Below are 15,365 nucleotides of genomic sequence, written 5' to 3' on the forward strand. Positions count from 1 at the left end.
CCAGAACTGCTATGGACACCAAAAATAAGAGAGGGTATCAGGCTTGGTCTGATCTCTGGACCTGAAGCCCTAGTCACAGAATCTCTGTGGGCACCCCTTTATTCTGGCAGAAGCCCCATGTCCACACATACCCACACCATGCCTTTGCTCCACTGTTCCATGGAGTATTGGCCCTTCCCCTTGCACACCCACCCCTTCCCATCCCCAAAGTGCTTGCTCAGTGACAGAAACCATGGGTTTCAAAGGACTTGAAGCAGCCCGTACCACCTTCCTCATGTCCCAGCCAGCAAAACCAAACCCATTTCACTGGCTTTTAACTAACCAAAGTCTCTGCCCAGCTACCATGAACTCACTCACTTTAGGAGTACCTGCATAGGCAGGTGTGGGTGAGGGACCTGTGACCTCATGAATAAAAGCTTTGACACTAACAATTTTTTCTGCGGCTCCTCCCTCTGGCATTTGTCCCAATTTTCTTACATGTTTATCTTGTTTCAGTATCTGACACATATCCCCACAAGCAGAAAGCCCCAACCCATGCCCCATCTCACAGCTCTATGTGCTCTGCGCCCTTTTACACCCCTGGCCTGTGACTGGCCTACAAGTCTGCAGAGCAGTCAGATGATCAGCAGGCTGGGAAGGCCCCTGGGCACCAGGATCAAGAGGACAAGAGTGTGGGCTAGCAGGAGAGGCCGGGTTACTGCTAGGACACAGCACAGGTCCCAGTGAGCAGGTCAACAAGGTACCAACTTGAAAGTATACACACACAGTATTATTAACTTTTCAGGAGCACACACTCAAAGGCACAGAGATATGCACGCATACACGCAACACATGTGCACACTACTTGTGTGCAGGCACATGCTCATACACCACCACACACACCCACACGTGTACGCACACACACACGTGTACACACAAAGACACATATGCATACACGCCACACCCAGGGCCAACCTGCACTCACAAGAAGATTGCACTGGGTCCTGCTTTCAGCTGTCCCTTTGGCTTTTATTTCAAATAATTGAGTTTAATTTGTGTTTTTGTAGTTCTGAGGGAAAAACATGTTTATCCTCCAAGGAAAAACTTTCAAGGGACTAAAAAGAGCCAGGAATGCCTGAAAGCCTCAGCTTCACCAACTCAACACACAATGGGAGGTCCCCTGGGCATGCCAGGGAAGGGGGTGGTGCTTCTCCTTTGGATACTTATGTGAATTCTCTGTGTGTTAATCTTCCCTATCATCCCCAAGTAGCCCTGAACAAATCAGGTAAAGAGGAGAAGGAGCTGTGAGGCCTCACTCTGGGCTGCCCCCTAGGTCTCCAGCAGGACTCCTCAAACCTAAGGTGGGTTGGGACCACCTTATAGGTAAGCCCAGTGTCAGCATATCCCTGAATATGGGGGTTAAGGACACTTTCTGTGGAAGAGAAGAGTCTGGCAGATATGATGTGGGAAGGGTCCAGGTGAGGATGACCTGGAGGCAGTCAGGAGGGAGCAAGGGGACAGAAGACAGCAGGTGGGGCAGAGGCTAGCTACGCCGGGCTCCTGGTACCTGTGTCTGAGTCCTTCTGCTCTCCATTGGCCCCCACTGTGAAGGGCAGCTTCCGTTTGGTTGCTCTCTCTCTCACCTCCTTCCCTCCATCACTGCGGTCCAGCTTTGGGGTCTTGGTTAGAGAAACTTTATCTTTATCCTAGAAAAGAAAATAATACTTTCAGATAGCATTTGCAGATTAAAGTCTCAAAATCCTCACTTCTACCATGGTTTCATTTATGTGCCAGTTAAAGCAGCTGCAGCTGAGCCCTGTCCATGATCCCCCATGGCCCCAATTCTTGATCTGAACCTAGAGAGAAGTCTTGAGAAATTGCGGCTAACAAATATTCTCATGAGTATGAAGAAAGCAGAGTACTCAGAGATACAGTTGTCCCCAAACTCATTTTCCCAATAATGAAGTACAAGAGCCTTAAAAATTTTTGTGAACAGGTAGAGTCTTGATTTCCACCATAAATGAGCTGGGTTCTCCTCCTTTTCTGTCTGACATCCCCTGTATAATCAGTCCCACATGGCCTGGCATGACCTCCAGTGCTCATGCTGTCTCTGGCATCACCACAGGCTTGTGACGCCGCCTTCAGAACAGATCTGGCAGACCAAGGCATCAGTCCCAAAGCAGAGCCCACAGCTGTAAACCTGAGTGCAGATGACCACTCCAAAGAAAGAGCTAGCTGGAGAGCTGGTAGGACATGTCCTTATTACCACTCTTCCTGGCTCTTGTCTCGGGGTAGGTCTGTCCTGCAGGGTAAAGACTCACAAGCCCAACTTCCAGCCGTACCTTGAGGAGCTTGCCATCCTTGGCCAAGTCTATCACTATAGTGTCATCATCTGTAGAATGGAAGACAGTACCCATCTCAAGATGATAAATGGATATCTCAATGTGTATTGGGCATATAATTCTGCCACTTCCTGTTCAGTGTTGTATCATATGAAGTGAGGTCAATGTGTGGGAACGGCAGTGTATTCAGCCCTAGGGCAGCCAGATCCCAAAATGCAAAGAGTGTGTATGTGGGTATGTTGATGAAACAAGAACTGTGTGGAGATAGGAGTCCCTACTTTGCTGGCTACAGTGCTGGACACCCTGGATCCAACCCTTCAGCGGACAGTACCACTTTAGGTAGGGATGCTCCAAGGCGGAGCTATCTCCCAGCACTGAGTACCACTGAATTCCCTCCTCCTGTGGCTCAAATGGTCCTCCAGCTTGATTAGTCAGCCACAGCATCCACTAACCTTAGCTGTTAATGAGAGACACCCTCAAGTGACTAGAGAGATCTCTGCAAGAACATGCTGTCAGCTCCAAGGGCATCTGGAGTAGAAAGAGGGGCCACCAGGCACTGCTGGGATGAGGAAGAACCCCTAGAAGATGGAGCTGTACAGATGCCAGACATGCCATTGCACCCCACAGTGCACCTGGGGTATCAGGCCACAGCCACGCCTGTCACTACCTACGCCTGCCACCAAAGAACTGGGAGAAGAATGGAACCCATTAGCAAAAATGCCACACTGCAATAAACACTTGCCCACCAAGAAAAGTCCTGGCCCAGTTAGTGAATTTGATCTATGGATATATTTAAAAAGGTCATACGAATAATAAAAAATTATTTGGTAATGCAAGAAATTAAAAAAAATCAATGTAATTCACCACATGAAGAAAATGACATGATCATCTCAACAGCTACAGAAAAGGCCTGTGATGAAAGTCTATGCTAATCCTGACATGAAATCTCAGCACATGGGGAAAAGTTATGGTCCTCTACCTAACAAAGGGGGCATCTAGGTAGAGCCCACAGCTGTGGGTTGCCTATAATCACCTCATTTATTGAAAAGCAAAACAATTTTTTTAAATGAACAAAAGATATGAGTATGTACTTTGCAAAAGAAAATATCCATAAAGCCAATTAACATTTGGAAGGGTGTTCTACATTAGGAAAATGCAAATTAAAACCATAAGGAGATCTAAATACTTCTACTAGAATGGCTAAAATAAAAATGACTAACGGTAGCCCTGGCTGGTGTAGCTCAGTGGATTGAGCGCGGGCTGCGCACCAAAGTGTCGCAGGTTCGATTCCCAGCCAGGGTACATGCCTGGGTTGCAGGCCATAACCCCCAGCAACTGCACATTGATGTTTCTCTCTCTCTCTATCTCCCTCCCTTCTCTCTCTAAAAATAAATAAATACAATCTTAAAAAAAAAAAAAAAAAAAAAAAAAGACTAACGGTATTATCCTGGCTGGGTTGCTCAGTTAGTTGAAGCACTGTCCCATACACCAAAAAAGGTTGCAGGTTCAATTCCTGGTCAGGGCACATACCTAGGTTGTGGGTTTGATCCCCCCACATTAGCACACATACAGGAGGCAATGAATTGATGTTTCTCTCAAATCAATAAACATATCTTTGGGTGAGGATTTAAACAACAACAACAAAGACTAACAATATCAAATGTTGACAAAGACATGGCAGGAAAACCAGAATTTGAGGTGTTGCTGGTGGGACTGAAACCACTGTCAAAACCACTTTGAAGTTGATGAAATGAGAGCATTTGTTCACAGACTGGCACAGTGATGTTCACAATAATAAAAAAAAGAAAAAAGAAAAAGAACACAATTGCCTATTGAAAAGCAAATGGATGTGTTAATTCTAGTGGTCATAAATGGAATATTTATTCCACAAAAATAAAAAAGATACTGGTACATGCAACAACACAGACAGCTCTTCTGTGACAGCCCTTAAGGAACAATGTTGATGCATCAGCAATCATATCATGACACACACATCTGGGCCCCCAAAATAAAATTCCCTCTGGGATCAGATTTGTTGCGATTTCTTTTTTTCCTTTTTTATTCCCCTGAGGAATAAAAAGTATGAATCTTAAAATGACTGAGTGTATACCTGAAAAATCCAAAGGAATATACAGTTAAAGGATTCAAATAGTATGTAAATTAAAGTAGCTAGACATAGGAAGTAGTTGATTTTTATTCAATATAAACAGGAAATGATATTAAAATCAATTACATAAATGTCAAAAGACATCGACTACATAGGAATAAATCTAACAAAAGATGTTCGAACCCTCTATAGCTGAGAGAATATTACTGAGAGAAAATAAAGACGACATAAAAATGGAGGGATATATTCATGGTAAGAAAACTCACATTGTTAATATGGCAATTCTCCCAAACTGATCTTTACAAGCAATCCAGTCAAAAAATCCCAGAAGGCATTTTGTGGAAATCAACCAGCTTATTCTAAATATATATATATGGAAAAGCAAACGTTCAAAAATAGTAAAAACAATTCTGAAAAACAGCAAAGTTCAGCAAATTACACTTCCAGAGATCAAGACTATAAAGCTTCAGTCATCACAACAGGTGGTCCTAGACCAAAGGTTCAGAACAAAGAACACAAGTTGGAATGCCACCTGGCCGATGACAAAGGCCCTGTAGCCCACACAGTGGGAAGGAAGTCTTTTCATTATGTGACAATGACCATGTGAACATCTAAAAGGAAGAAAATAAACCTTGATCCCCTACCTTAGATCACAAAACAAAAATTATTCCAGATGAACCAGAGACTGAAAGCTTTTAAAAGATAACACAGGAGAGCATCTTCATGATCAAACAACAGACAAGCACAAATAAAACCACGGGATACCAATACACACCACAAGCATGACTAAAATTAAACTAACACCAAGTGTTAGCAAGAATGTGGGTCAATCTGAACTCTCACAGCTTTCAGGACTGCAGAACTGACACAGTAACTTTGACAAATGATTAAACCGTTATCTACCGCTGTGGAAAAAAACCCAATGGTTACATATGTTCATGTCATTACTCTGTTATATTCCAAACTGCAAAATATCCAAATGTTCAAAGGAGGAGAATGGATAAATTGCTTAACATTTATACAATGGAATACTATACAGCAAAAGAGGAAGAGAATGGCTGCTAAGAAAAAGCCTGTGAATCAGATGTAATGTTGAACAACTGTTCTCCTCATGTAAATCTCAACAGTAAAAACTTGGCTACAGTGACACAGGTAAGAAGAGTTCACTTTAGTCAGGAGTGCTACTTCAGACTCTCTCAGGACAGGAAACTTTCCTGTACTCTCCTGAGTACAGAGTACAGGAAAACTCTCAGGAGGCTAGCTAGTAATGCTGGAATATTTTGATCTGGATGGAGATTATCCCAGGTTTTAAAAACGAAACAGAGAATATTATATGCATTTACATTTCATTTAAAAAATTCAGAAAAAGTTTTAAAATCCCAGATTCTCACCATACTAGCTATACAGGGAAAAACAAAACCCGCACTGCACCCGGAGCATGGGAGGGGCTCAGCCCTGAGCTGCACAGCAGGAGTATGGCTCTCTGGGCAGATGTGGGTTCAGAACCCTGCAGAGCAGCTGGGCTGGGACAGAGTTGAGCTTTCCTCACTAGTAAAGTAACAGGAACTGACTATACACATTACATGTTTTCACTTCCTGAATGCTAACAGGAACACCTAAAACATTCAATTCAACCTTAACAGCTTTCATGTCAGAGGTTTGATATGCCATAAAAACTGCCAGGGCGGTAACTGCTGGCACAGACAACCAGATGGTGACCTGGTTGGCTCTTGTCATCTCATGTATCCTCACAATAAACTTGAGGAGGGGCTCCACACATACCATCACCAAAGAAAGGAAGTCCAGCATGCAATCCTTGACCACACCGTGTTTTCCACACAGAGGGGAAAGAAAACTGTGGTACTGTTTGAAAGATGGTTATGGTCCACTTGACACAGTCACCCTTAACTATGGTTAACTAACTCATCTATAAATAACCAACAGCAAAAGAATCCATTAGGAACAAAAATTATTTTAGCCACTAAAAACAGCAAAAATATGTCAACCCAACACTTCCACCTCCATTTGTTGAAAAGATTACCCTTTCCCAACTGAGCTGTCTCAGCATCTGTTTATTATTATATTTTAAGATTTTATTTATTTTTTTAATAGAGGGGGAAAGGAGGGAGAAAAACATCTGCGTGTAGTTGCTTCCCAAGTGCCCCCACCTGGCAACCTGGCCTACAACCCAGGCACGTGCCCTGACTGGGAATCGAACCACTGACCCTTTGGTTCTCAGGCCCATGCTCAATCCACTGAGCTACAGCAGCCAGGGCAGCATCTTTGTTTAAAAGCACTGACCATACATGTGTGGGGTCTGTGTTCCACTCATCGACATGCTAGGCCAATACTACACTATCTTATTACTGTAATTCTGTAGCAGCAATTTTCAACCAGGGCACAATAAAAATTTTTTAAATATGCAATTCCTGACTTCTTTTCCCTTGGAATGTCAAATAAAAAAGTGACAATAGCCAACATAATAGCTGTCCAGTGTGAATGAATCAAAATTATACCTACTTTTCATCAGATTGGCAAAACAATATATTCTTGTGCGCTGTAGAATTATTAATTTGTGTGTGCCATGAGATGAACAAGACTGAAAATCGCTGCTCTATAGTAAGGACTGAAATCAAACTGTTTATGTTGTCCAACATTTTTCTTCTTTTTCAAACTGGGTTTTGTTATTCTAGGTTCTTTGAATTTCCATATGACCTTTGTAATTAGCTTATCAATTTCTACCAAAAAACAAACAAAAACAAAACAAAAAACACCCAACAAGCATTTTTAGTATCATTATGTTGAATCTATTGATCAATTTGGGGAGAGATGGTATCTAAATAATAGCACGAGTTTTCTGACAAATGCATGTGGTGTAACTCTCTAGGTGCTTAGGTCTGCCTAACTTCTCTCAGCAACGTTTTGGAACTTTCAGGGTGCAGGTCTTGAACATCTTTCATCAAATTTATTCCTTAAGAATCCATATTTTTGGGACTTCCGGCAAGATGGAGGAATAGGTGGACGCACCGTACCTCCTCATACAACCAAGATTAGAAAAACAGTAATTTACAACAATAATTTACTATCAGAATAACACCCAGATCCGGCAGAGGATTTATCTGAATGGAAGTCGGGCAGCCAAGAAGTTGAAGTACACGCGTTCATCTGGACTGGTAGGAGAAGATGAGCCGGGCGGGCGCGGGGCTGGCTCGGGTTGGCGGCACGCGGAGGTCGGGGGAAGGTTTGGCGCAAAATCGGCGCAAAAGCCATCCGGGGGTGCAAGAAGGCAGCGGTGATCCCTGAGTACGCAAGCTGCGGCTGGCAGACCCAGAGGGGTAGCGATTGTGGACCAGGGCAGAACTCGCGGCCCAGAAGCCCAGACAAGGGTCTGAGTCCAGGAGAACGGAACTATCGCCATTGTTTTCTCCCGCCCCGCTCCCGCTCCCACCCCCACCCCCACATATAACGTCACAATCTAGCGACTGGGGTGCCCAGCCCCAGTGAGCACCTAAGGCTCCGCCCCCCCACCATAACAAGAGCGACCAGACCGGGGGAAAAAAAAAAAAAAAAAAAAAAAAGGAGAGACGGGAAAAAAAATATGTTTTCAACAGAGCAGATCAGTCCCCCAGGTCTCATCCTTTTGAGCGACCAAGAATTAGCCAATCTATCAGATGCGCAGTTCAAAACACTGGTGATCAGAAAGCTCACGGAACTGGTTGATTTTGGACGAAATTTAGATGAAAGAATGCAGATTACCATAAAAGAGATGCAGGAAGACACGTGGAGGAGAGCCAATAGTGAAAGGAAGGAATATGAGTCTCAAAACAATACAGTGGACCAGAAGGAAGATAGAATCAACCAAGCAGGAAAGCATGATGAAATAAGAATTCAAAAAATTGAGGAAAAGATTAAGAGCATCCAAGACACCTTTAAATGTTCCAATATCCGAATTATAGGGGTACCAGAATCGGAAGGGGAAAAGCAACAGATTGAGCACGTATTTGAACAAATAATAAAGGAGAACTTCCCCAATCTGGCAAAGGGAACAGTCTTCCAAGAAATCCAAGAAGCTCAGAGAGCCCCAAAGAAGTTGGACCCAAGAAGAAACACACCAAGGCACATCATAATTACATTAGCCAAGGTAAAAACGAAGGAGAGAATCCTAGAAACAGCAAGAGGTAAGGGGACAGTCACCTACAAAGGAGTTCCCATCAGACTGTCAGCTGATTTCTCCAAAGAGACCTTACAGGCAAGAAGGGGCTGGAAAGAAATATTCCAAGTCATGAAAGACAAGGACCTACATCCCAGATTGCTCTATCCAGCAAAGCTCTCATTTAGAATGGAAGGGCAGATAAAGTGCTTCTCAGATAAGGTCAAGTTAAAGGAGTTCATCATCACCAAGCCCTTATTTTATGAAATGCTAAAAGGACTTATCTAAGAAAAGAAGATAAAGAAAAGACATGTATAGTAAAAGGACAGCAAACTCACAAATATTAACAACCACACCTAAAGCAAAACCAAAAGAAACTAAGTAAACAATTAGAACAGGAACAGAACCACAGAAATGGAAGGCACATGGAGGGTTAGCAGCAGGGGGGTGGGAGGAGGAGAGAGGGGGAAAAGGTATAGAGAATAAGTAGCATAGAATGTAGGTTGAAAATAGATAGGGGGAGGGCAAGAATAGTACGGGAAATGTAGAAGCTAAAGAACTCATAAGTATGACACATGGACATGAACTAAAGGGGGGAAATGTGGGTGGGAGGGGGGTACAGGGTGGAGGGGAGAGAAGGGGGGAAATGGGACAACTGTAATAGCATAATCAATAAATATATTTAAAAAAAGAATCCATATTTTTGACACTACTATAAATGTAGTTTTAAATTTTCATAGTATTCAGAAATATGCTTTGCATACTGGTTCTGTATTACGCAACCTTGCTAAGCTCACTTCTTAGTTCTTAGAGCTTTCATGTAGATTTCTCAGGATTTTCTCCATAGATGATCATGTCCTCTGTGAGGAAAAGTAGCTTCACTCCTTCCTTTCCAATCTGTGTCTCTTATTTCTCAAAGACCTGACCTGCCTTCACTTGTGAAATCTGATTGGGGCATCTGAGGGTGTCAGCATCTACACAATAATGCCTCATGAGCCTAATGAGTGCCCAGTGTACAAAGCTTTGTGAGAACATGAGGTTCCTCCCAAGAGCTTACTTATGATGGGAGATCACAAGACAAGCAAATGCAGGTGTGTCAGAGAGGAGCACATGCTACATACAGAGAAGGATCATGCAGTGTAAGGGGCAGAGTGGGGGCAGGGCAGGCAGGTGCTAGTCAATCTGAATCAGCAGTTGGGGAATCCCTTGTGGCTAAGTGAACAGAATACCTGTAAATGACTCCCTGGCTCCAGGACCAATCTGGGAGCAGAAGGGGACCCAAGTGTGGCATGTCTCATTTCATCTGTGGTTTTTCTCTATTTCCCTCTCTGCCCCCACAAAACACAGAGACAGACAAAAATCCCAACTGCTGAGACTCTCCAGATCACAGACACTGCAGGAGTCCATCTGTGATATAGCCTAACTTTGCTGCCACCAGAAAGCATATCTGAAGCCTAAAAAGAGCTAACATTCTCAGGGGCCTAGGATCCAAGAAAGCTCGACCCACTATCATCCTTCCTGTGATTTCATTGTAAGGACATAACCATCTATTTTTTCTTCAGAGGATTTCTTTTGGATTTGTGGAAACAGGTACTCCCAGGGAACCAAAATGTCAGGAGGAGCATGGGGATGGGCCTATGGATCTTCAGACTGCGTTTACTGTGGCCTTGTATACAGCAAGAGCAGAGCAGGCTTTTAAATGAACGCTTTTGACAACCCAGTATGAAATCACTGTCAGCCATGATGTGGTTAAGACTGAGGTAATGGGGTATAATGGGAATGTGCTCTGGAGTGGCCCAGAACTTCCCAAACCACAAGTGTGGACACTTGGATAAGGACTCCATCTGGACACCAATATGAGTGGAACCTCTGGTCATATGGTTCAGTTGGTTGAAGTATAGTTCCTTGAGCTGAAAGACTGCTGGTTTGATTCCTAGACAGGGTACATGCCTAGGTTGCAGGTATTATCCCCAGTTGGAACATGTATGGGAGGCAACCAATCAATGTTTTTCTCTCATTTCCTTTCTCTCTAAAATCAATCAATAAACTTTAAAAAACAAAACAACACCAACTCAGAGCTCCAACTATTCAGTGCTTGAGTTTGGTTGTACCACACGCCACACTTAGAGCCCTACTAGACTTCCATTCCACCAGACACGTGCTGCCACTGTAGCCACCTAACTTGAGACCAATGCCCGCCTCTCCATCTGCAGCATTTGCCAGTGACCAGGACTTTGCTCCAAAAACTTGTTCTGCTTGCTTCTATCATGTAAACCCCCACCCCACCTGTGTAGGACTCTACAGGATTATTGGGGAGGTCTTCCCTAGTAAACCTGGCATTATGGAGAAACACAAATGTGTGTGGCTGGCTCCTTTTAAGGATGTTCCCTTGCTCACAACAGGCCTTGTCCAAGAACTGTCATAAAAACCACAGTATGAAGCAGCCACAAGCGAAGACCGCTTCAACCATGCCCCTGCCTCCAGCTTCCAAACTGAGGTCACTTTTGAAGTTACTCCTCTTAGATGAAGGGAGCTGAATCACAGGGTCATAACAGTCTCACTCACAGTAATGACAAGGATAAACCCCATGAAGACAAACCCTATCCCTCAGGAAGAGGTGGGCCTACTGGCCTTTGAAGAAGATGAGTATAATGTCTACAGACCACCCTTCAGGGTTTCCTCTAAAAACAGTGTGAAGGGAACCCTGGATGTTACAGCTTGTGATACGCACAGTACATGTACAATTCTCAGACCAGAGCACTCACCATGTCCTTGAAAGACTTGTTAAAACAGAGGGCAGGCATCCACCCTCAGCCTTTCTGATTCCGTGTGCAGTCTTAAAAGGTTCCCAGGTGATGCTCACGGTACTGGTTTAAGAATACAGTTTGAGAGCTATTTAATCTAGCACAAAAGAAAATGAACTTTACTATCATGCAAGCTTGGGGTAACCCTGAGCTGTTGTGCAGTCTCCTCAGAGTGTGACAAGCACAGGGAGAAGGATCCTGTGTGAGATGGAGAGAAGGGTTGGTGTGAGAAGGCCCCGGCCTGAGGATCAGGGTGTCATTTCTTGCTGGGTGGTCTCAGATACCACAGGAGCCCTTGGCTTTTCTGCACAGAATACCCTCAACCACAAAGATGTTAACTGGTTCCTTCTCAGGCTCCTTCCAGCTTGGAAGTTTAGGGATTCTGGGGTCTGCTGTGGGCAGGATCCTGAGGAGCCCCTGAGGAAGAGGAGCCTGTCTGCAATGCAGCTGCCCACACTCCCCAAAGAGCCCAGGCAGGAAGACTTCGTGCCAAAAGAACACCAGGAAACTACCAAATGAGGCATGAGGACTCTCGCCAAGAGTCGTGGGCCCTTTCTTCACTGTTCACAAATGTATAACTTGTATCACGATTCTTCTGCAAGAATCTAAAAATATGTTGCTCTTGGTAACATGGATCTGTATCTGAAGAAAAGAGAGTTTATGAGAGAAAACAGAGCAGAACAAGTTCAACCACATGTCAACAGCAGAAATGGTGGCTCTGAGCCTGTGCACTCTGCCATCCCAAGATCCTCAGACCATAAACTGAAGTGCACTTTCAGGTCACAGCTGCCACCAGGTACATCTTCCCAAGCATTCTACTATTAACTGCCATTTAACCTGAGAAAGCTCCTGTAGCACTGAGGGCCTAGTTCCATTAGATGGCATCTTTAGTGTTAAAATTTGCCTGCCTCCATGAGGAAAATGTCTGGCTTCATCTTGGGTAGTACCCCCCCGCCCCGCAAAGCACAAAGCTACCTTACTGAGGAAAAAAAACAAAACAAAACAAAAAACAACAAAGCAATGCAAATCCACACATGTCCTGAGGCAAATATGTACACACTGCTCATACCAACCACACCAGATCCAGTTTAGTCCACTTGAGTCTCTGTTCCCCTCAATGAAAGAAAAACAGTGCAAACCAGCCCAGAACAAGCCCTGTGTTAGAAGGTAAGCAGGAGGCCTGCAGCAGGCCCTGGACCAGCTGCCCACTGGGCCCACTCACAGTCATTTTCAAGGTGGGGGCTGACTCTGGGTGCCTTTTCCAATTTGGCCTTGAGTAAGAAGCCCTTCTGGGCAGGCCCAGCCCCAATTCCACCTTGTGTAGATCCAGGCCAGTGGGGATAGCAGTTTGGGGGTCCTGAGGACCCAAGCCTGAAGGCAGAGAAATCAGGAGGGAGGGGCTACATGGACTTCAGCACAAGAGCGAGGGACAGGTGGGCCTCTCCCTCATCCTGTGCCCACAGCTATGAAATCATCTTGCAAGGACATTCCATACAGAAACCTAGGAACCATGATACTATCAAGGGTGGTTTGGCCATTCACTGTGAAAGTGGCCCAACAATTGAGACTCTTAGCCACCAAAGTGGGTGTTCCCATGTTTCCCAGGGTACACTGCCTCACTGGCTGCATCTCCTCATGGGCACAGCAGCACTCGGCCATCCCAAGCTGAACCCAGACTGTCCATAGGCCTCACAGATGCATGAACCTCCCATGTGTGCTCAGACCAAGCTCAAGCCTCAGCCTGCCTGTGGCTCTATGCTGCACCTCCTACCTATTCTTACACACAGCAAGAGACACTGGGGGACAGAGCAAGCAGGATAAAATGCGTGGACACAAATGCCTAGACATCAGGGTCTCAGAGGCCTGCCTGTTTACAATGATGAACATCTAAGCATGCCTATGTTCATGAACTACTTCACATTAAACCTCACTAATCTCATGTGGAAAACACACTAACCTCACACCCCACCGAACCCAGGGCATCATCAGAGATGCAGGCATGAACTAATATAGCAGCAGGAAGCTCCGGGAGAGAATGGGCAAGGAGTCCCAGAACTTCTGTTCATTCCCAAGCATTAGGACAGAAGGGGCCTGGTGGGAAAGCAGTGAGAAGCAGCTTCAAGGACTAGTAATGGGACTGCGAGAGGTAACCCCTGAGCACTGAGGCCTGGGGCTGAGAGTCAGACTGGTTAATATGGATGACCAGCTCCATGGACATCCAGAGAAACAGGGAAAGAAGCCAAGAAACAACAGGATTCAAGAACAGTGATAACAAGGGTGGTGTCACCCCATGAGCAGGCAAGCACTGTTATCCCACCTCACTACAACTGCATAAGATGCTCTTGTTCCTACTGTAGAGATTAGGAAACTACATCTCAGGGCAGGTAGTTGACTTGTTCATAGTCATAAAGGGACACATGACAAAGCATGAGCTTGAACCTTTCGGTCTGATTTCAGGTCTATGCTCACTGGGCAGCCTTACAATGTAGGATAGGAAGTGTGCACCCCAGAGTCCAGTGTCTCCCTCCCACTGCAGGTCAGGAAGTATACTCCTCAGAGCCTACTGTCACTCTACACTGAAAGACAGAAGGTATGTACCAGACCCCAGTATCACCCCACACCACAGGACAAGAAGTGCATACCGCTGAGCCCAATGTTACAAGCACTTTAATAAGATAAAAGGATTTTCGAGTTACATCCCATTTTCCTATTCACATTGAGAACAAGCCAAACTAGAATTTAAATTATCCAGCAGTGGTATCAGTCAGGATAACTCAAATACAGTTAAATGTCAGGTCTGCTCTTAATGAAACCATGACAGGAATCCTATGGTCCTGAGGGACAGAAGTATGGGGCCAAATCAAGATCACCTCAAACATAAACCTATTATTTAAATACTAACTTTGGTCCCCAAATAATAGATACATCCTTGAAACAAAGCAAGACCTCTTTGGCAAGATCACTGCTCTCCCATCTGACCCATCCGACAGTGCTGTCTCCACTGCTGGCTGCCGAGAGAGAGGCCCAACAAAGACAAGGCCAAGAAAACACAAAACTCTGCTGCGGGCAAGGAGACATTCTCAGCCCTTACACCTGTTTAGACACAGTGACTATACTGAGGATAAGTGAGTGTGAGGAGGAAAGTCAGCAAGGATGAGGAGAGGGGAGGAAGGTAAAGAGGAGAAGAGAGTAAGGATAAGAGGAAGGATAGGAGGAAGAACAGGAAGTGAGGAAGAGAAGGAAAAAAAAAGAAGAGGAGAATAGCTGAGCCAAGTGTTACCTTTTTCCCTGTTTGTTTCTCCACCATGTCGTTGCTGAGAGAAAATTCTTCTTGCTGTGGTGTTTTAGAACACCCACCCTTGGGCATCGTTCTTCTCCCCTCACTTGATCTTCATTTATACGGCCATCGCTTCATCATCAACAGTCTGCTTCAAAAGAGAGGAAGGGGGTTAAAATTCGTTGAACTCAACCAAAACTGAGACAATCTTAAACTCATGTGACAGAATGAACCAAAAGCATATAACCAGCTCTTCTAACCAGCGCCCAGGAAGAGGCCACTTAGGATGCACCCAGGCAGTCAACACCAGCAGGAACAACATCTATACTACATTATGGAGAAGAGAGTGGGGGCAAACAGGTATTGCTCAGCTGCCAAAAGGATCAACTTACAAAGGTGACGGCCATGCTTCCGGGCAGTGTTGGCCAGTACCTGAACCTCTCTCTGACTGCATTCGGGGTTCCAGCAGCTCTAGCCCTGGTCTTCAGGGTTGGGCACCACACATGCTCTTTGTCCCCCACCACACCCTGCCACTCCTTCCCACATGGGCATGGTCACACCCATAGTGCAGTACTTGCACCTAAGGTCCTACAGATCTTGTCTGCCACCCTCTGGGCCATGGTCTGAACACCAGTCACCACCTAGGAAAGCAGCTCAATTCCCACATTGCTCCCCCAGACAGAAGGTTAGATGAGATCCATTATTC

The 15,365-nt window shown here is 45.0% G+C and overlaps 1 protein-coding gene across 6 annotated transcripts in view; it reads right to left on the reverse strand.

Annotated features, from left to right (window-relative positions):
• Nucleotides 1-15,365, reverse strand: part of ANKRD11 (ankyrin repeat domain 11) — a 224,883-nt gene that overhangs the window by 32,228 nt on the left and 177,290 nt on the right. For 3 of the 6 annotated variants that reach the window (XM_036012409.1, XM_028502159.2, XM_036012410.1), the window contains 2 exons: nt 14,663-14,807; nt 1,547-1,685 (listed from right to left, as the gene is read on the reverse strand). In XM_036012409.1, coding sequence (XP_035868302.1) covers nt 1,547-1,685; nt 14,663-14,749 — 226 coding nt within the window. In that variant the 5' untranslated portion in view covers nt 14,750-14,807. Of the gene's footprint in view, nt 1-1,546; nt 1,686-14,662; nt 14,811-15,365 lie in introns of those variants that run through there. The other 3 variants (XM_036012408.1, XM_028502158.2, XM_028502160.2) reach the window with 1 other exon arrangement.

The sequence above is a fragment of the Phyllostomus discolor genome, chromosome 12 (genome assembly GCF_004126475.2).
Source record: "Phyllostomus discolor isolate MPI-MPIP mPhyDis1 chromosome 12, mPhyDis1.pri.v3, whole genome shotgun sequence".
In the NCBI taxonomy this organism is placed as follows: domain Eukaryota; kingdom Metazoa; phylum Chordata; class Mammalia; order Chiroptera; family Phyllostomidae; genus Phyllostomus; species Phyllostomus discolor.